At 39.1% G+C, this 23,308-nt stretch overlaps 1 protein-coding gene across 4 annotated transcripts in view; it reads right to left on the minus strand.

Moving 5' to 3' along the window:
* Positions 1-23,308, minus strand: part of LOC131437657 (band 7 protein AGAP004871) — a 261,028-nt gene that overhangs the window by 104,851 nt on the left and 132,869 nt on the right. The window contains exon 1 of one of the 4 annotated variants that reach the window (XM_058607148.1): positions 21,472-22,509. The exons of 2 other annotated variants lie outside the window; for them this stretch is intronic. In XM_058607148.1, coding sequence (XP_058463131.1) covers positions 21,472-21,502 — 31 coding nt within the window. In that variant the 5' untranslated portion in view covers positions 21,503-22,509. Of the gene's footprint in view, positions 1-21,471; positions 22,510-23,308 lie in introns of those variants that run through there. One more of the 4 variants, XM_058607149.1, reaches the window with a different exon arrangement.

Raw genomic sequence — 23,308 nt, forward strand, 5'->3', positions numbered from 1 at the left:
TATTATAACCAAATTCTGACAAAAATCGATGCAATCTTTAATTGAATCGATTCACTCTCTGTATTAGTTAGTAAGTTAGTACATAAGTTCCTTTTCCGCGTTGCACATTACAAGTAGGTTTAGAATTTCCCCTATAAAAAATCACAGAATTGCGGAAACTAATGATGTCTTAATGGTAATAACCAAATTATGTCCACAATAGGGCTAAAAAGTCACTACTTGTGACTAAACATCAGACGTAAATCTAAACCATTTAAATTTAACTCATATTGCAATAAATAATACATTAAAATAACTTTAAAAATAAATAGTTTCAAACGACGTTTTCAAAACTAAATAAACTAGTTTTTGTAATTAAATTAATTTAAAAACAAACACGAAGAGGCGCTCTCTTCGTATGGTAGCTGACTGAACGATTTTCCGATCATCAAACAGAGTGCCACTGTGGCACATCTGCAATGTTTTATTCCGACCCATTTGAAGTATGTATCATTTCACATTTAATTAAAATCCAACTGCCGCAATAGTTGAACCGCCACATCGAAACGGTAAACCCAGTAGTTTGTGGTTTTTCATTGCAAAACCTCGAACGCACAGCTAGGCTGATAAGCAGTAAAACAAAATATTCTCAAATTAGTATGAGAATATTCACCAGAACCAACACTTATTGTTGAATTTCACAGACATAGTGATTATGATTCGTTGAAACATATGAACGTTAGCAGTATCATTGGATATTCGATTCGTCTAATAAATTAAAATCGATAATTGTTATGAATATTATTTCAGTTTAGTAAACTGATTCCAAGAACACTTTTATACTGACACAAAAAGACTTGGAATTAGGAACAAACTGGATTTTTTTAATTCATATTACTTCAGTTCTACTGAAATACTCGTACATCTACCACCACAATATAGAATTTTAATAGAGTTAAAAAAAGATAGTCAAGTTTAACTAACCGCTCGGCTCCTGTTGTTGGTCCACCTGGGCTGATACCGGTAGCAGCGACCACGTACCAATACTGATCTCGATAGATAAGCAACGGCCCCAAACCTCTCGACACCGACTTTGGATCCACCAGCGCGCAGATTGGAAAGGCTATGAAACCTCCGTAGAAGGAAGGATTCGAAACGAATCTAACCTCTCCCAGGAGGAACTGGAGAGCATAATCCTCGGAGCAGCCAACGATAGCATCCCACGAACTAGCGGAAAACCCCCCAAAAGAGCGGTCCACTGGTGGTGCCCAGAGGTGGCCGATGCTATCAGAGCCCGCAGAAAGGCTCTCCGTGCACTAAAGAAAACCCCCCCAGAGCACCCAGATAGGGAAGCAAAGGCGCAAGAATTTCGTCGCCAAAGAAACCTATCGAGGGAAGCCATTTGCAAAGCTAAAGTAGATAGCTGGAATGGCTTCCTTAGCGGCATCTCAGCAGACTCCTCGACAGCTGAACTGTGGAGAAGAGTAAATGCCTTCGGAGGGAAACGTAGATATAAGGGCTTTGCCCTAAAAGTTAACGACAACTTCACATCCAACTCGGTCATCATAGCTGATCATCTTGGTCAATACTTCAAATCCTTGTCCGAAGACACGGCACTACCAAAGGCATTCCTTAACTCACTTCGGTACGCCCAGTGCCCCCCTGTGTCCATCCAACCAGGATCTAACGAAATCTGGAACAGCCTATTTTCCGCGGAGGAACTTAACTTCGCCCTACACTCCGCTAAAGGTAAATCTACTGGCCCGGACAATATCAGCTACGATATGCTCCGGCATCTTCCGCCAACCGGTCGCAGAGCCCTTCTGAACCTATTCAATGAAATTTGGCTATCCGGAAAAATTCCAGCAAGCTGGAAAACTGCACATATTGTTCCCATACCCAAGGGTTGCGCGGACTTGCACTCTGCCAAGAACTTCAGACCCATCAGCCTCCTCTCGTGCGTTGGTAAAACGCTCGAGCGGCTAGTAAACCGCCGCCTCGTCACATTTCTCGAAGAGCACGATCTACTAGATCACAGGCAATTTGGTTTCCGACAAGGAAAGGGAACAGGAACCCACCTCGCATCACTGAGTAACTCTATACACGAAGCGATCAGCGAAGGGTTACACGTGGACGCCTTATCGATCGATTTGGCCAAGGCCTATAACACAGTTAACCGGGAAGGGGTCCTTCGACAACTGGTTAACTGGGGCATTAAGGGGCGAATGGGTGCCTATTTACAGGACTTTCTAGCTAACAGAAACTTCCAAGTCCGTATAGGTGGATCCCTATCCAGGACATTCGCTGAACAAAACGGAGTCCCACAAGGTTCGGTACTCGCCGTTACCTTATTTCTGGTAGGAATTAACTCCATCTTCCAACACGTTCCGAAAGGGGTACGAATCTATGTGTACGCCGATGACATTATCATCCTAGTCACCGGCAAATCCAGAAAAAGAATCCGTAACAAAATCCAACAGGCGGCGAACGCTATCAGTAAATGGGCAGATAGCGTAGGCTTCAATATCGCCCCCAATAAATGTACCATCTCACATTTCTGTTGGAAAAAACATTTGGACACAGACCATCCGGTAAAAATCGGAGAAATCACAGTGCCATTCAAGAAGTCTCCCAAAATCATCGGCGTAACCTTCGACCGAAACTTAAACTTCTCGAACCACTTTGGCCAAATTAAGAAAGATTGCGAGTCCAGATTGAACCTTATTCGGTCCATCTGCTCCGGTCATCCCAAATGGAATCGTCACCAGGGAATTAACATAGCCAAGGCCCTAATATGGAGTAGGCTATTTTACGGCTTAGAGGCAACGGCCATAGGCAGAGCCAACCTCACAAAACTTCTCAGTCCTACCTACAACAGGGCCGTTAGACTAACCTCAAACCTACTCCCAAGTACCCCAGCAATGGCGGCGTGCGTAGAGTCGGGCCAATTACCTTTCAGATGGCACTTGGCCTGGACAATCGTACGCAGAGCCATGGGTTACCTGGAGAGAACATCGGGAAACAACTGCACATTACTGGAAATAACCAAATCTTTGTACCAAGAATTCACCGGACAAAGACTTCCTAAACTGGCTCGCCTTCACCGAGTCTGGAAGAAACCCTGGTACCAACAGGATCTCTCCAGAATCGACACTTCATTGGCACTCTCCCTAGGAGCCAAACCACTACCAGCAGTTGCAAAACGATGTTTCAACCAAATCACATCCGACAAGTTCAAAGGTTCAGCCTTATTCTACACGGACGGCTCACGGACAAACTCTGGCACCGGGCTCGGTGTCTGGGGGCCTAACACCTCCATTCACCGCAGCCTAAACCCCATCTGCTCGGTGTTCTCGGCGGAAGCAGCCGCCATATTCGAGTGTATAAGAATCATCCCCCCGGGGTCTAATGCCGTGATCCTCTCGGACTCCTTAGCGGTAATCACCGCTCTCGAGACGGGAGGATCCAGGCACCCCTTTGTCCAGGCGATTGAGACATACTGTGGCAGTAATGTCACGGTTTGCTGGATCCCTGGACACAGCGGGATCCCGGGCAATGAAAATGCGGATACACTAGCGGCTAGAGGTAGGAAAAGTCGCCGGACGGCATCTGAGGTCCCTTCAGCCGACATATTGACGGATCTCAGGGCCAAACTCACCAACCACTTTGTACAACACTGGAGAGCGTCCGACGGCCTGCTGCCCAAGATAAAGGGCGATCTGGAAAAATGGACAGATCGCCCTGACCGCCGGGAACAGCGAGTACTGTCTCGGCTACGGACGGGTCATACTCGCATCACCCACATTCACTATATCACGAGGCAACCCCCACCAATGTGCTCCTCCTGTAACATCCAGCTTACAGTAGAGCACATCTTAACTAACTGTCCGGAATTTCAAAACCTCCGAGTACAGCATAACATGAGCACCTCCATCAGAAACATCCTCTCGAATGATTCCGTAGCAGAGACATCCCTAATCCTCCTTCTCAAAAAAGGCAATATCTTCAACTCCATATAACCCATCGAACAACCCCTATCATAACTCTCCCATGACAATCACACACATCAGTTCAACAGGATAGCAACCCGGACTCTTGCCCGACAGATCTCCTCCCAAACACCTATTACCTCTCGTATCACAAACCCATTGCCTTAACCCAAAACCCTATTCCCACCGCCTAACCAAACTCCCCCCGCAACCTAACCCAAAACTACCCTCCTCCACAACCAATCACCAAAAAACGATTCCTGTCCTAAATTCGGCCACAAATAGACACCGCCTCCGCAACTCCAAATTTACGCCGGATCTCTAACATCCGCCCGGTCTTCAAGGTACGGTTCCACCATCTATGACGCAGAACTAATAAGATCTTAACCCAGGACAGCGAACTAACATCTGCCGAGGAACACCTCTCCTCACCCCCATCCACCACCAGATACACCCACCCCCACCAAAATTAACCATCCCTCCTATATTTCTAAATTACAAATTCTAATATTACTGTATCATCTATATCATTTCACGAACAACGCCAAAACCAAAAAGCGGCCATCCGCCGGGGCGGGCCCCGGGGATGTTCCCCGCGGCCGACAGCCGGAGCAACGCAGAGAGTCACCACGAATCAAACGGATCCAGTCTGGGGTTTTTAGAACACTAGTGCTTCCACACCTCGACCCATATCGCGCCACCATAAGACATAACCTAAACATGATATGTATTTTAAAGATTTGTCAAGACATACACCACCTCCAATTCCCCCCAAACCATTTTCCCCCTCACCCCACTGAGACCCCCCCCCCCCTCCCATTACGATACAAACCCGGTGAACGACCGCAACTAGGTTAAAACCGGGTATAAATAAACGATATAAAAAAAAAAAAACTAACCGCACAAATGTTTCAAACTTTAGATCTTCAATATACTAACAGGTAGAATATTTACTGGAAACCGAAACAGCCGAGTGGTCGTCAATATTCCCTCAGGGTTTTTGACACTACATTATTCATGGATCTATAATTTCATGCGGCGAAGAATCGAAGATAGTTGCTAATCTAAATCACGTGACAATTAGAGGGGACAATACACGAGTGATAAATTATGCAACGAAACGATATAATTTTCAGATTTGGAACATGTTAAACTACTTTTTTTTTTCAAACATTTAGGAAACGTTTGATGCTCGGATAATCGAATGTCTATCACTGCAGTATAATTCAAATATACAATTTAGATAAATTAATAGAAAGTCTTTTCGTACACGTTTTCATTTATCGTACGGGTTAAACACAGATTTCAGAATTAACGCTGCTTTTTTGCACGGGTTTCGCATCTAACACGGTTTGTTATACGTTTTTTACGGAACTCCGCTAGAAGAAACCTTTGTATATATTTTACTCTAATCACAATGCTAAGATGACATCGAATAGAGTTTAACCAAAATTCAATTTTTGGTTCTGATACTCGAGTTCCTATTTCTGATATTTCAACTTTCTCTCTTTTCATTTTTCCATTATTTTGAATTTGAGATTGATCGTACCAGGTGTGCCCGATAATAATGTGCGAATTATTAAAAGGAAACATATGTTGATTGTAAGTAATATGCTCAATATACTTTATTCGAAGTAGTAACCTTCGAATAGAATAGCTTTGCCGATTTTTTCTTATTTTCAACTAACTCACGAACCACATCGAATGAACCGTTCATCTTTTGAAGCGATCCAACTAGTGAAATGCAGCTCAGCAAGTGAGTTCAGAGTTTGAATTGCTTTCACTATTCGTAGAGGGGTTTTTTTTTTATTCAATAATATAATATAATTTTTTAGGCACACTGCTTAAGCTCTAAGATGTCGCAGTGGTCGATGAACTGAATATAGCGTGAGTCTTCCAGATGACGTTGGTAAATATTTATGCTGGCCGCATCCTTTGGTCCGTATGGGTCCGCGGAAAACACCCCCAGGCTACGAAGACCCGGCGGGTGGCCCGCATGCTGGTCATCGATTGGAGCGGTCTTCCATTGGGGTTGATGGTTATGTTACGGAAGAGAATGAAAGAGACATAGACTAGTAAATATTGTAGAAAAAAGGGCTGATATGGGAACGAAATGCCTAGAAAACGACAGAGATCTAATTAGTTGACAACAAGATGGTGAAGAGACGGTGAAAGGGAGAACAGAAAAATTAGTGACAACAAAAAGATCTAGTTAGTTCCAATGAAAATGGTGGACAGGGACTGGGATCGAGAGAATCGGGCGGATGTTAGTGTCGAACATGTGGGTGGAAATTATACTTTCTGAGCGAGGAATAACACATTATACTTGTATATCAATGTGTTTAAGGTACTGGTATATGAGAAGCATATATAAACTATCCCGACTCGCCAACACATCCCGAACCGGAACCTCAGGCGGTCTACCTCGGGCCCTAAGGGATTCCAGTAGCTTCGACCCGGCGTCACGATACTCTACGCACGACCACACGACATGCTCGATGTCCTGATAACCCGTAGAGGGGTTTTGTCGTGTCACAAAACTACCCTCACGTGTTTTATGGAGCATTCTGGTTGTTTTTCGAGTCGAATTCATTTTAATCATATGCAACGAACGCCGATGGTTGAGATTCAGAAAATAAATCCATTTTTTATTTCCCGTCACGATTCGTCGTTATAAACTTTTTAGTTCATAACGAAAAAGCAAAGTTTCCTGCCTATCATTCAGCTCATGAGGAACCGATTTTCCAACCTTCTGAATCTTTCCGATGACGTGTAGATGATTCGAAATGGCTTGGCGACTAATGTTAAATGTAAAGTCTTCACCATTTGTTTTTGATTTTCTGACGTTGTCTTCGTTCAACAATCCTTACAATTCGGCATTAATTTTTTTTTTGTTTACCTGTGCGTTCTTCGTATTTCACACTGGAATCTCCACTTTTGAATCGCTTAAAACAACGTTCATTAGTCGTAGAAGATACAGCATGTCCCTCGTTAGCAATATCTAGAATCTAATTCAGTAGCATGTCTTTTTAATATTAATGAGCCAACACTCCTCCCAAATGCTTCTTACTCGGGATGAATTTGTTACTCAGAAAGACATGTTTATTTCACTAAATGTGTGCTACACTTACTAAATGTATACGACACTAAGCAGCAATAGCTGTTTTTTTTTTGAAACATCAGAAAATAAATAGACCTGTGCACCGATAAAAATTGTCAACATCGGCGGCTAAAGCGTCTTTTTGACCAGCGGCACCGGCGAATCGCCAAAAGTCAAAAGCAGTACATATATAATGTCAAAGATTAGAGGTCCTAGAATCCAACAAAGTTGCCCATTATGAGACTGTCAGCATAATTCATATAAAATCATTTAGAATAATTTTTATGCGTCTAGAAAAACTATGAATTTTTGTTCAAGTATTTCGAAGCCACACGCCGCATGAAAAAATACCCACAATGTCTATTGTTTTACATCATCCTTCGAAAAGATAAACAAGAACATGGTTGATGAAGCGAAATTAGCAAAAGACGGGTGGCTAATGTCAGATACACAACTGGATGACACACTAACAAATCCCGAGCTTTGAGCCTGTATATGGATTTGGAATTAGATCCATTGAAATGATGTGCTTATGGTGCACTGGACTAAATGGGCAGAAAGAATAAATCTAACAACATTTTTACTCAGTAGATATTGCGAGAACGTAATGTCGCTCACTACATCGATGTCATCCGAGTTGTCCGAATACGAGAAAAGCAAATACGTGTCTTGAGTTTTCCTCTGTGATACTGGTTGACAGCAAACATTTTAGAACAAGTTAATTTCAAGTTATTTGTGGTTATCTCATACTACTGAAAATTTTATCTTAAATATCTGACCATATTTCCGATGACATGGAGCAAAATTCATTATTACATCCGCTAAATATTGATGCACGATCAACGAGTACTCAAACACAGCGATCTATGTCAATTTTGCTTTCGATAAAAAAAACGTGATTAATCCACCTAGCAGTGAGATGATACCTTTTTTTTAACAATGCTTTTGCATGGATATTCTTCGGTGTTTTAGTTCTCATGACATTATTTTAATAGTCGTCGCTTTAAACGGCAAATTGAGATTTTATTCACTCATTATCCTGTAATGTCGAAACTGCAAATCGTATCGGATTTCAATCTTAACGTGTGACAATCGATTGAACATTCCATGAGATGTCGAAGTAAGTTCCACTTTAGAGTTTTTCGTTATTATTTATGGTTCTTCCAGAGCCGGTATTCAGAAACTAGCATAAACCAAAATGATTCGTATGACCATAAATTAATACGCCAAACAATTTACATCTTCCATATCGGTATGAATTTTGAAAACTCATGATCCTGTAATTAGAGAATCGTATAAAATTCACCAATTTTGTATGTCCTTTAATTTGAATTTTTGTTTTAGAAGTTCGATTTGGCCTTTTTGAGAAAATGATTGAGCTTTGAGAAACGATTCGATACTGGAACCGGAGTTCGAAAATCGGAGTAGCCGAAATCAGTTGAATTCACCTGGAGTGTGTAGACATCTTTGAGAAATTGAGAAATACCGCTTAAACTAAAATAAATTTATTTGGTAATCGACTATCCAAATCTGCCAACCCAACAAACCTGATTAATTTATGTGAAATGGACATTTTTATACTAATCACCCTGTATCTCCTAAACCGGAAGTTGGATCTGACTAAAAAGTAAGATGTTTTAAAGGATCTCAAAACTTTTCATTTGAATCTTAAATCGGTTCAGCCATCTACGAGAAAAATGAGTTACACAATTTTAATTTCGTTTCACATATCATCCTGTAGTTCCGGAACCTGAAGTCGGATCCAAACATAATTCAGAAACCTAGTTTGGGAGTATAACACTTTTCATATGAATGTGAGTTGGTAGAAAACGGTTGAGTCATCTCCGAGAAAATTGAGTGAAATTATTTGTCACACATGCATTTACTGATCTCGACGAACTGATTCGAATGGTATATGGGAGTTATGTTCTTCCAGCATTTATTACTGTAAGTAGTTTAAATCAAAATAGTTATGGAATTACTTTCAACTTGAAAATGCTGCCATCATCTGGTTTACATATGTCATACTCGAACGATTATGTTTCCAAAAACGAATCGTGCTACAACCGGTCCGAGGCAAAACGTTTTGAAAAAAGATGCTGTACACAGTCTTTTTGGTACTTAGAAAGAATTGTATGTTGTTAACAGATCGGCTGAAAAGTTCGTATCGTTTCTATGAGAGGGCGCCAATAGAATTAAATCCATACCATTTTCAGTTAGTACCAACCTTCAAAAGATAAGTGTATAAATTTGACAGCTGTCTGATTATTAGTTTGTGAGATATTGCATTTTGAGAGAAGCTACTTTTGTTATTGTGAAAAAAATGGAAAAAAAGGAATTTCGTGTGTTGATGAAACACTACTTTTTGATGAAAAAAAGTACCGCCGATACCAAAAAATGGCTTGATAAGTGTTATCCAGACTCTGCACCGGGCGAAGCAACAATTCGTAAGTGGTTTGCAAAATTTCGTACTGGTCATATGAGCACCGAAGACGATGAACCCAGTGAACGTCCAAAAAAGGCTGTTACAGATGAAAACGTGAAAAAAAATCCACAAAATGATTTTCAATGACCGTAAAGTGAAGTTGATCGAGATAGCTGACACCCTAAAGATATCAAAGGAACGCGTTGGACATATTATTCACGAATATTTGGATATGAGAAAGCTTTGTGCAAAATGGGTGCCGCGTGAGCTCACAATCGATCAAAAACAACAACGAAAAACCATGCTGAAATTGAACGAGTTGGGCTTCGAATTGCTCCCTCATCCACCGTATTCTCCAGATTTGGCCCCCAGTGACTTTTTCCTGTTCTCAGACCTCAAGAGAATGCTCGCTGGTAAAAACTTTAGAAGCAATGAAGAGGTAATCGCTGGAACTGAGGCCTATTTTGAGGCAAAGGACAAATCGTACTACAAAAATGATATCGAAAAGTTGGAAGATCGCTATAATCGCTGTATCGCCTCTGATGGCAATTATGTTGAATAATAAAATCGAATTTTGGCAAAAAAATGTGTGTTTCTATTAAACGATACGAACTTTTCAGCCAAACCGTTACATAAAAAATCGTGTTTCATTTGGCTCCGAAACAACGCTTTATCATCAAACGCGTAAAACTCCTTCTACTACTGGAATAAGGCGAAAACTCGTTTACACAAAAATATCGATGTCTCCGTTAAAAATTAACGGATTTTGACAATCTATGGCTTGTTGGATAGCTATATAGCTATTACCGTGCGAAATTTAAGTCTAGAAACATATCCTGTTTTCAAGGTCAGTTGTCACAGATATTGTCAAAAAACTGAAAATGTTGACATAAAACTTTGTACAACTCAAAAAGTAAACATCCTATCTCAAAACCATTCAATAGCATTCTGGGTGACGGGGAGACCTTTCATTTGATTAAAATCGGTTCAGCTATCTCTGAGATCTCGACCTCTTTGTTGACAACACACATACAGACCCACACACATACACACACACGGACATTTGCTCAGTTCGTCGAGCTGAATCGATTTCTATATAACACTCGGCCTCGGTTATACTTGATTTTGACTGGGGTGATAATCGGGGAAACTGTAAAACGGCTGTCTCAGTCTTATAATACAAACGAATGTTGTTTACTTTCCGACGTTTCGGCCTTTGATGTAGGCCTTTTTCAAGGAAAATAATGTCTATCGTTTATAGTCAAAATATGTCGATGTCTGACGCTACGTTGTTGTAAAATTGACCAGACCACGTAGCGTCAGACATAGACATATTTTGACTATAGACGATAGACATTATTTTCCATGAAAAAGGCTTACATCAAAGGCCGAAACGTCGGAAAGTAAACAACATTCGTTTGTATTATAAGACTGAGACAGCCGTTTTACAGTTTTCCACGATTTTTCAAAAGTTTGATCGAATCCTATACCTATTATATATATATATATATATATATATATATATATATATATATATATATATATATATATATATATATATATATATATATATATATATATATATATATATATATATATGTATATATATATATATATATATATATATATATATATATATATATATATATATATATATATATATATATATATATATATATATATATATATATATATATATATATATACATATATATATATATATATATATATATATATATATATATATATATATATATATATATATATATATATATATATATATATATATATATATATATATATATATATATATATATATATATATATATATTAAAGAAAAACGTGTTTCCAATTGCCCTTAACTTGACCCACACAGTTAAACCGTTTTCACAAACAAGATGCTATGTGGCAGTGATGAATTATAACCATCGTAGTATTCCATGATTATATGAAAACTGTGGAACAACCTTGTCGGAGAAAGCAAAAAAAAACAAAAGAACAGTTATTGAATTCACCATCAAATCTAGACAACGGAATGTAATTCTCGGTGGGCGGTTTCATCGTTATTTCCCGTCGTCGTATCCGAACATTCCGTAATTTTCCATTATGCAGATCGAAAGCCTTACGGAGGAAAGCAGTGAAGCAAAAAATACCTCAAATAAACATGCGAAACCGAATATTTATTTTTCGCTCCCTCGCGATCCCGGAGAAAAACCGTTGTGGCACGAAACTGTAATCCTGTTTAATACATGGCATTTACCAGCGGTGTTGCTTCAGCGTTTTCCTTGCGGATTTACATTGATGACAGAGTAAATATGAACGCCAGCACCGTGATAGAACAGAACTATGTATGTATCTTTTGGATTTAGATAAGAAAAAAAGCTCCCTTCGCACATTCAACAGCAATTAAGTCTTCTTCGGTTCGTGTAACAAATGACAGCGATCTACCGCACCCATCAGCCGTTCACACTCGTCTGTCTGACCTGCTGGCAACAGGTGCTAGAATCCAACAGAAGTTGCCCATTCACGCCCATCTACGAAGCCGGTTTATGCAAATAAGCAAAACTAATGCATAATTTCTAGTGCTCGCTTCTATAAAATATCACCCCATCTTATCACCTCAGCACAATCGTGTTTCATTTGAATTTTCCCGCGCCCAACCGGTGAGGCAGGTGGGGTGCAGCGGAACATTTTTCCTAACGAAAATGAAGCACTCTCACCACAGACGTTGGTGTGTGGCGTTGGGCAAAGCGGAAGGACCACTAGTTTTCCACGGTTCGCAGTTGCTCCATAATATGTACGAGCGACTGACTTTTGTGCTTGCACAATCCTTCTTCGCCGGCGGCAGCGGCGGCATCAGGGTTCTTCAACTTTCATGATTACTCACTTTGCCGAGTGGAACAGCTTGTACGTGTTTCGGACCTATAATTTTTTTGGTCCTGTATTTTGGCTCGACCCATTCCAGGTCAGCGAATCGCTACAGGTGAATTTCGGTGACGAGCGATTATAAGCGGTGTTGTTTGTTTTTCGTTAGTTAGGGGGGACTGCCGGAACATTCGATGGCAGAATCTGAAGGCCACAATAACCGACCGTAATCGAATTCGTTAGGATCTAGTTAGGTCACGAAGTTGTTAATCATTTATGTGTATAATAAGGCCGAAATCCAACCAAAACATGTAAACATTGAAGCCTTTGTAGTCTCCCTGTGGTATGGTTTGGATTCGGGTAATCAATTCCAGAATGACTGGAATCTAATAGAGTATGCATGAACCAACCTGACACGTACCAAAAGCAGTAAAACATTGAGCCTTCCCTCCTGAAGAATTATATCGGCATGGAAATTGTTGTTTTTAACAAGAGATGGAAGCTTCTATGAAACTTAAAGATCATAAAGTTGTTATTCAAGAAAAGCAGTTTAAATTCTTTAATATTAAAGAGGAAAACAGAAACACACAAATTGTTTATTTCATAACCTCTCCGTCCCTCTCGGCACTACTTTCGTCAAGCACACAACAACATCTTGATGCTAGGGTCGTGACCTCAGCCGGGGCTTTTCCCGAGTGCTTTCTAGCAGCAGCCTATGCAGATGAAAACAAAGTACAAACGGCATAAGTTGCAGTCTGCCGAGAGAGTACGACTGGAAGGACTTGTTGATGCGTACCACACCGACAACTCAAGTGGCCCGGTGGTGGTTCACCGGTGGAATGCTGGACGTTAGTCACTCACGTTAGGAACGCCACCTACAGTGGGCTACAGAGCGTCGAGAGTCATTAGCGGATACTTGGAATTTCGCGGAACTCGATTACGCACCACACCGGAAAGAGCAACGTAGAAAATAACACGACACGTATTTATTAGTGTGAGAAAAACAGGATAATTATCACAAAGACAATTACCATAATTTGCAAAGACAGTTTTCATTTTGTTTCTCTAGACAGGGCTTTTGTTCTTCTCATATAAACAGCCCGATTATAATCAAGCGTTCAACGAAATTAGATTCACTAATCCCAAGTAGGAAGTAGGCCGCCCCTCAATAGGGCTTCCCTTCCACTTCCACCTAATAACAAGATAATCGGCGACGTTAAGGTAACGCAAATGAGCTCAGTAAAAAGTAATCATCGAAAAAAAATTGTATCAGTTTTGGACAATTTTAGAAGGTGCTATAAGCTTACGTTACTGACTAGTTGATCTGCTTTTATGACAGCTCATATAACTTTAATGGGCAAAGCAATCTATGGGAATGAGTTTAAAAGGGACTTTCAACTGTAATAAAATTATCCATTCCTAAAGCTTTAAAGAGTAAATCAGAGCATCCACAGAACTAGGATTTTTCATCATAGGATCGGAATAAACGCTCATAGGAGAGTAGTAAACCCCACTCTCTTTCGCAACCAAATATTGAAAACGGAATTTCAATGAAAATAGTTCTTGAAATTAATAGTAAATAAGGCGGTAAAATCAGGATCGACTTGTTTTGATTCAAATGAAATTTGCACACGTCTTGAGTTTAAAAAAAATTGTTTTGTAAGGATTGTGACCTGGACTTAAAGCTGTTATCTGTTCCTATCGACTAGTATCATTGTACGATGAAGATTAAATAACTTATGTCACTGGACAGCTGTCGACCAGGCTTTACAAACCACCATGTATTCAGTGTCTGAGAGCCGGTATGTCAAACCAAAAATTCTTCCGATATTTCACTCGTCAGGACGCTAATTGATTATCGATACAATTGACGCTAATTGATTATCGATACAATCTTCATTTCTCCTGTCACTACTTATTTACGATGTGACTAAATAATAATCGAACAGCATAAATATTGAAACAAGGATGGCTTTTATCGTATCAAAGAACGCTCACTGGCAACTCTTCACACGATTGAATCAGTGCCATTAAAGAGAGACGGATATCATCGCAACAACAAAAACCCGGCATGGCTCATTTAACATAGAATCGACACCAGTGCGAGAGCGAATTTCTCTCGATGACATTTCTGAGAATCAAAGGTTAGCACGCTGATCCTCTCTGAAGCAACAAACGGTCGCTTATTCTCGAGTTCTTGTAGCATTTTCTACCGGATTCAAAATGTTGTATATCATATAGATAGCAATATAGTAGCTTCTGTCAAATTTTCTGCAATCACCAACACTGTATTGAAATATACTCGTCTACTCCATTGAGCTTCAAGTCCAATGACTGTTTGCCGAGAATAATAAACATTATCGATTTATGTTTATGTTAGTGCTCTCTTTGTTTCTTTTTTACTTCAACAGGGAATAGAAGAATAAAAGAGAAAACAAAAAGAGTCACCTGTCTTTGACTGAGAAGACTTCTACTTGGTCATTGAACTATCGAGTATCTCATTTGACAGTTACTTTTACAGTACAGATTGACGATGATTTTAGTCAGTCTATTAAGGTCATTGACAAATTACAACTCTGCCTGGACTCAACCCCCGATTCGATCCATTTTTCGTCTTCATCATAATTCGAGAAATGCCGGTCAGTCAGGACAAGTTGCATGGACCGGAACAAATAATAATTGAATGTAGTAATGTAACGGCGGGCAGGGACTTCCCATTTGAGGGATTCTAAATATGGTTTATTATGGGCGTGGACGAGCGCTGTCATATTGTAAAATTACTTTATCGTGTGTATCGGCATTTTGTGAACCTAGAAATGCTCGGTTCAAACGCATCAATTGTCGTTGGTAGACCTGTAACGTTATACATCCACCTGGCTCCACCATATACAGAGGATTACCTTCAGAATAAACGAAGTTCGTCATCCATTGAGTTCAATTCATGCGTCACCCAATTTCCTACCTTTCGGAGTATTCCCATTGCCTATAATCGCTGGAAAATGCGAGATTTTTTCCAAGTTCTTCTTGAGTTTGCGACAGGTCTTGATCGCACGATTCCTCCAATTCTTCATCACCAAACTTTGATGGCGCTCCGGCTCGTTCTTTGTCTTCCAATTGTCACTTCTAAACCACAGGGCTTGTATTGTGAATCCTCAAACGAACGAAACAACAAAAAAAAAACACCCGATGTGAACACTTTGCTTGACATAACTGAATGAGAGACCAATATTAGAGAGAAACTGGATGCGTGAGAGTATATCATACTGAGCAGACCAGTTCCCTTGCTTGGTCTCAGTGAACACATGAACAAACACGGGCAAAATTTTGATTCAAGAAATGAGCAAAACGAGTCATGATATGAGGAAAATAGTATATTTTCATGTTATGATAATACACCATGATTAAAAGTTCTCGGATCATGGTCCATTTGGACTGATTTCGTTGAAATTTAGCGTAACGCATTCGACGTTGTTGGGTATAACTTCAGGCGTGTTTCTGCTACGATGGTAATCTTTGCAACATAAATCCAGGCGTTATGTTCCAAAATATGAAGATTTTAAATATGAATTAAATGGAATGGCGAGGAAATGTGTGGCGTATTGCTTATACGATTTCAACTAATGTTTCAAATAATGTACATTTGAATAGCAAAACAGTGAAAATCACAACGAATTTCTTTTAATCTGAAGCATCAACAATTTATATATGTTTTTGAAAAACCACGACACCTAAAATAACGTGTGTACTTGCGTTCATTGCTCCATATTTGATTTTTTGTTTCAGAATTTGGAAAAAACGAACTGCATGAAAATACACGTGTGAATCAAACGTCTTAGAAAAATACTCTATGTTGAATTTTTACAAAAGACTTTTTGCTTATGGTTTCATGAGAAGTTAAAATGATTGGTTTCATGATTTTCTAATCATGACAGCAGTAACGGATTTCTTTCCGTGAAGCAATCCATGACAATGCAATGAAATGAAGGGTTCATCCTCGTTAGTACTGTACGAGAATGAAGAACTTTGCTTCACGGCGTGCTACAAGATGCGAAGCAAGGTCATACAGGCAATTTTTACGGTGTTTTGGCATTAAAAATACCTTACTCTTCACTATACGGGGCCGGGGGTTAATTAAAAGTTTCAAAAATAGCCGCGTAATCTTTTTGCGTCATAATTTTGAACGTTAATAACTCAGTCATTTGTTGATGGATCGATATAATTTAACAACCAATCGATTCGGAAACTTTTAACTTAAACATGTTTGTCAACGTCGTTTCAGTATTGCAATAGAATACTATTGAAAAATCGGTTAGAATTGACATATGTTTTCATCCACCAATCCCAGCTGACCAAATTGACGTCATTTTCTTGTTCGGCATAGGAGGCTTTGCGTCATGCATAAAAACACCGCATCATTCTGCGTAGTTCGAAGAGGAATCTATAAATATATGCTGCAAATGATTTCTTGATTTCAGTTGATGCTTGACTGTGACTGAAACAAGTAGCTCGTCCAGTGAGGTGATGACTAGATTGCATATGCGTTCGCTCGCTGGGTTGTCGCTTTTGCTAACTCTACACTGTACGAGGCTGGGTGTCATTTTCAAAAAAAAAAGGAAAACTAACCGCGTAACCTTTTTCTGTCATAATTTCGAACTCTTATAACTCAGTCATTTGTTGATGAATTTATATAATTTAACAACCAATCGATTCGAAAACATTTAATACCTGAGAAACGTTATGTTTAAATTTTGTTCAGTGCATTTCATATGGATTCTAAATAATTGGGCTATTCAATTATGCTCGAATTCTTTATCCGATTGATTTTTACAATAATGTTTTCCGTTGGTACTGCTTAGTAAGTGAAGTAGATTAGATTTATAGTTGAAGAATACGGTTATAAGTAAGTCATATTTTACCATTTCCCATGAATTTTTGAATGAATTTAAGGAACTTATATCCACGCTAGGCGAGTGGATATAAATTATTCGTAGTTTTAGAATTCATTAAATCCATAATGACGACTTTCGGTTTGTGAATATTCCTTCAAATTACTATATGGAAAATTTTTCACGTTAATGAATCGAGCTCAAATTTAGAAATCTTAGATGGTCACAAACAATTTGTTGTGAATTTTTCAACTTTAAATAAATTTATGAATGAATTTCAATATTGCATTTTCAATGTCATAGTAGGGGACAACCCCCATGCAGTATTTTACTCTGGTGTGTCCTTATACGAGGGTTGTTACTTATGTATTTAGCCTAAAAATAAAAACAGTATAATATTTGATCGGAAATTTTTTCCACTTTGAGGTACCCCAAAACATGTTTTTTAAACGCTTCAACAGCTTCTTCAGGAGAATCGTTCTCCATGCAGTTTATTCTTCACGGAAGGGAACAAATAGAAGTCGTTAGGTGCCGGAGGTCCGGACTATACGGCGGGTGGCCCATCAATTTGATGCTAGGGTGTTCAAATAAAGACTGTCCCAGAAAGTATGGACGCAACCAAAAACCGCTGCCATTTCGCAATGGTTCAGAATCTGTCAATTTTTATGGCTGCGTCCTGTTGTTTACACTCTTCTCTAACCACTTGTGCAGTTATTTATTCGTTTTCATTAGTTTATTTCGAAATGCGTGGACTTTCAGCAGAGCAACGTCGAAAAATTGTGTGCAAATGGTGCACAGAACGCGGACTGTCACTGAGAAAGATAGCAAAAATGGAAGGAGTAAGTGAAAAAGCCGTGCGAAATGCAATCAGGAAGTTCGGTGAGTTACCCTTTGAGGATAAACCGAAAACGGGTCGAAAAAAAGGCCCTGCTAACCCTCAGTTGGATAAACGTATACTGAAGGCGTTCGAGCAGAAGAAGGAGGTTTCAGTTCGGGATGTGGCAAAAAGTGGGCACTTCGAAGTCAAATGTTCTTCGTGCTAAAGAACGTTTGAATCTTCGAACCTATAAGAAGCAGGAACAACCAAAACGTAGTCCGAAACAAGAAGCATCAACCAGGCCGAGGGTTCGAAAGTTGTACAATACGGTTCTTGCTGGAAATTTGAAACTGGATTACAAATCCTTGACGGGACCACAATATTATACGGTGCGAGAAGGGCAAGTGTTAAACCAGTCCGAGACATCGATTGAAGTCGAAGAATTTGGTAAGAAGCTATGATCTGGTAAGCAATTTGTAGCTGCGGTAATATTTCGAAACCCTTCATCATCACTGCTTCAATGAACAGCGAAATATATATCAAGGAATGTTTACAAAAACGACTTCTACCCATGATTCGAAGCCACAAGGATCCTGTTGTCTTCTGGCCAGATCTTGCTTCTTGCCACTACTCAAAATCAACGGTAGAATGTCACTTTCGTCCCAAAAGACATGAATCCACTAAATTTCTCACAACTGCGACCAATTGAGGAATTTTAGGCATTAACGAAGGCATATCTTAGGAAACATGTCTCGGCAGCCGAAACCATTCAACAGTTCGAAACAGATTAGAAAAAAGTGTCAAAACTTGTCGCCAAGAAGTCTGTACGGAATTTAATTAGGAACGTTCGCAAGAAGGTGCGCCAGCTAGTCTACAATGGCTAAGTAGCAAATGTTGAGAATGATATTCTGTTGTTGTAGTCTAATATTATCAGTATATCGAATAAAATTTGAATATCTAACACTTGTGAATTATTTACAGCGAAATTAAAGTGCGTCCATACTTTCTGGGACAGTCTTTATTCAGATGTTAGAGCCTATGTATGAAAGCGTACATTATCGTGATGGAGAATAATTTTGCGTCTTGCGTTTGTTTTCCTTATTTCACGAAAAACTTCTGGCAAACAAATGGTGGTATAATAATCAGGATTGATGGTCTTACGATCCTTTAAAGCAACGGTAGCGATTTAAAGCAACGGTTGCGTTTTATACCGAAAAAAACAAGCCACTATTTTCTTTGAAATGCTTCGAGGGCGGACAATTTTTGTTGGATTTGGTTCTTCTTGGAACATCCATACAGTCGACTGTTGTTTTGTTTCGGGCTCATAATGTTTTTAGCATTTTTTGCACCATTCGACACGAGTTTTGGTTATGAGCGGTTGTCAAATTATATGGGATCCAACGTGAACTTATTTTTTTTCACGACTCAATGTTCATGCAAAATAACAGACAAGCTTTTCACAGTGCCTCCATTTCTTCCATTACCAGTTTTTCCACCGCGTCGATGTTATCTGGCAAAACAACTGAATTTGTACGATTCATCGGCAAGCTAACTACTAGACCACGATTGAATTCGTTATACCAATTTTTATAGTCGTATATGATGGTGCTACACTGCCAAAAGTTCAAACTAAGTTGATTGTACGATTGTTTATTGCACGAAAATTTTTACGACTCAATTCCAGTTTTTTGCTGAAGTTAAATTTTCAACTCACTGTTAACAAAACAAATAACAGGTGGAAACCCACCGGGCAACACTTAGTGTTGCCAATGCTAAATAGATAAAAAAAAAAACAACCTACGTATTTGCACCCTTACGATTCTGAAAGTGAAGCATTGAATTTGCAAAGTTTATATTCAGATGTGTGGAAAAAACACGTCAATTTTTTTTCACGTCACTACCACCCGTCTTTTTTACATACGATTCCTTTACTTAAACATTTTTGTTGGTAAAATAGTGCATAGCCCATAGAGATTTTGGTTATTTTGAAGATAAATTAGTGTTCAACTAATTCATAATTAAAATACTGCGTTTTTGAAGAACGATGCCAAAAATAATGCATTCTCTAAACAGTTTTGTGTTCATTGCTCAGAAATTGATTTCATGTTAGAGAGTTCACCCAAACTAAGTGCGCGAAAAAAAACATGAGAATTGAACCTCATCAAACCGAAGTTCGTATCGAAATTTTGCAAGCATTTGTATTATAAATCGGGATAAGATTTTTAAAAAAATCGTCCTACTTATGCATACGTACCATATAAATTTAATAGAAACAAAAAAAATCTAGATAGAGATAGAAAGAAAATAGGTGTATTACTTAAACCTGTGTTGTCGAATCATCGAAACAAATAAACTGGTTGTAATTTTTATTCATAATCTAAAAACAACAAAATTAACTATAAAAATACATTCAGATGTAATTCTGCAAAATATTACTTTAATGTTATGGAATGGAACAACCAGCCGTATCTTATTCGGGCTAGAAGTAATTTTAAACATACACTGAACGAGATATTTTATTAATGTAGTGTCTTCGCTTCGCTTCTTCGAAATCTTTTCCACTAGGATTCCACTTTATTTTTAATAATGATTAACTCAGAAGCACATCAGAAGAATACAAAAATTTATTATTATTTTAGAGTTAATTTTGTAGTATTTTGCCAGATAAGAATCACACGTGATTTCAATAATTATGATCATAAAACCATGAATAATTGTCATGATTTCACGAGAAGAAAAAAATATTGTTGTCATGATTTTTCAGATCATGACCATGGTTACGGATTTCTTTCCGTGTAGTTACCATGATTATATAAGAAAATTACTTCAAAACATAACAAGACAAGAAATCAATTAAGGAGGTAAATGTTTAGGTATTATGTATGCATTATAAATAATTTCATTACGTAATATGTATCTGTTTTATTTCAGATAATGAAGATTCTCATCATGTCACTATATTCATTTAAAAAGCTGCCAATTTTGTAATAACAAAACTATTAAACGATTCAATACTTAGCAACAGTGTCTCTGACTAATTAGAGCAACCTTCAATCAATAAACATTTTAAACAAAAGCAATAATTACATTACCTATGGAAGGTGAAATTGAGTGCCTGGTGGGTATATTTAGTGCAGTATTAATCAATGCGATTGACCCCGGGTAGGGCCGAGAGAAAAACCAATACTCAAAATAGGCTGTATCCCGTGGGAACAATATGTGCAAAACATGAAAGATCGTCAACTCGCTACGATGGCAGTGTTTGTTCCGTTTTTATTTGAAATAAAAAGCCTTATTTGCAGTATACACAATACACTGTAATACGGGTTGTTTCAAGAATGAAGCACACAAAACAAATCCTTCCGCGGAACCAGTGCCAGTGGATCGGATGGATAAATGGCAAAGCTTACCTTCAACCATGACCGCACTATCCTCTGGCATACTTCCGTTCTTCAGGGCTGCGGTGCTGTTCAGCTCGTTTCGGTGAGCCGTGGTTGCTTCTGTCGGTGCAGTTGTTGATACGTCTAACGTTGATGAGCTCGTATTTGTTCGGATATAAATCTGCTGCGGGAACCACTTGAACAAAATCAGCCAATCTCCGTAGCACACTCCGTTCTATGAGTAACGATTTATCCGAATCAATATTATATGAACACGATTCCACCGGGATCAAGGGTGGCACTATTAGACAGGCAAGGCATACACGTACAGACAACAGGCGGATATTCCCGATGTGCTGGGTGGCTATAAATTCAAGACACGAATGCCGAAGGCATTTGCGATATCACCAACCTTCAGGTATCGATCACATTGCCTGTATGGGCATATTTTCTCCAATAGTATAAAAATAGACCGAACCACTTATATTCTAGACGTCACTCACTGACTGTTGCAACATACTCACACAAGGGGGTCCGGAACAACGAACTACGACAATGTGCCTCCCACTCGATACTGTCGTCACCGCGGAGGTTTGTTAATTCTGCACCTCCAGCCCAATTTAGGGGCAGACCACAATACCGATGATTAAACCGAATTTGTTTCCGTTGGAATACGGGAAATTTTCAACTCTTCGGAAACTACCCGAAGCATGAACAAAAACCTTCACTCAAATGAACCATCCATTGCCCTCATTTCTTGCGTTTTCAAAATTTTCATCAGAGACAATACCTACTAGATTGAGGCCACGGGAAGATCATTTACCTCCGCTCACAAAGAGCGGTTCCGGGTAAGCCTTCCTCCCCCTCGAACAAACGGTTTTCATTCTTCACTCGTGCATGGTGAAAATTTTCATCACTCCATTTTTGTTCTCTTCGCTTGCCGCAGGTGTCAACAAAAGAATCCTTTCAGCAGCAACGAAAAAATCGCCAATGAGTAGTTAATGGTTCCACTGAGGCGAATATGCGAGAACCAGCTGGTTCCAGAATCGAATGTAAACTAAACGCACAATGAAAAGCTGGTGAAGCTTTTCCGAACTCCGGGAAACCTGCTGGGTAGCTGCCGTAAGTTCTCAATTTCCCGAAACCAGAAACGAAGCAGCGAAAAAGCTCCACTCGCTAGCTGGGTAAGAAAGCACTCTCCTTCGAGCTCCAGAAAGAGAGAAAGACAGAGACTAATCCTGGTCAACATACAGGCTCACGAGAAAAAGCTGCAGAGGGGAAATCGAAAGCGCTGACTACAGAGCTTTAGTGCTGCAAATCCTGTTTGTCGTACCGGTGGTAGAAAACTTTACGCTCGTTGTTGCATCCGATTGCCGTTCGTTTGGCAGTGTCGCTTTTTTGCCGAAAGCCTGTTTAATACGATCCTTCGTACTTCCTTGTTGCTGTCTGCTATGCGTGCTGCTCGCACTTTGAGCTTTAGGCCGGCATATAATATTTATTGTTCTTTGTTTACGTGCAGACAAAGACGACGGCTTGAAGGATAATGGTCCCCGAAATAATTCGTACAACTTTTAACTAAAACGCCTAAAACAAAACTAAAATTAAATTTCATTCAAAATCTGCAAATTGAATGTTAATAATAGTCTAATATATTAAAATTATAATATTTATAATAATTTATAACAAAATATTTTGGTATAGAATTAGCATAAGAGATATTAGTTATCTCGGGGCGATAGTAGGTTTAAAAAATTTCATAAACATTAAATGAACGGTTCGCAAGTGTAAGTGAAAAACGAGTAAACCAGGCTGACAATTAAATAAATGTGTTCATCAGTTTTTGAACTAAAGTTTGATTTTTCCCTTT

Source organism: Malaya genurostris, chromosome 3 (assembly GCF_030247185.1).
Source record: "Malaya genurostris strain Urasoe2022 chromosome 3, Malgen_1.1, whole genome shotgun sequence".
Lineage (NCBI taxonomy): Eukaryota > Metazoa > Arthropoda > Insecta > Diptera > Culicidae > Malaya > Malaya genurostris.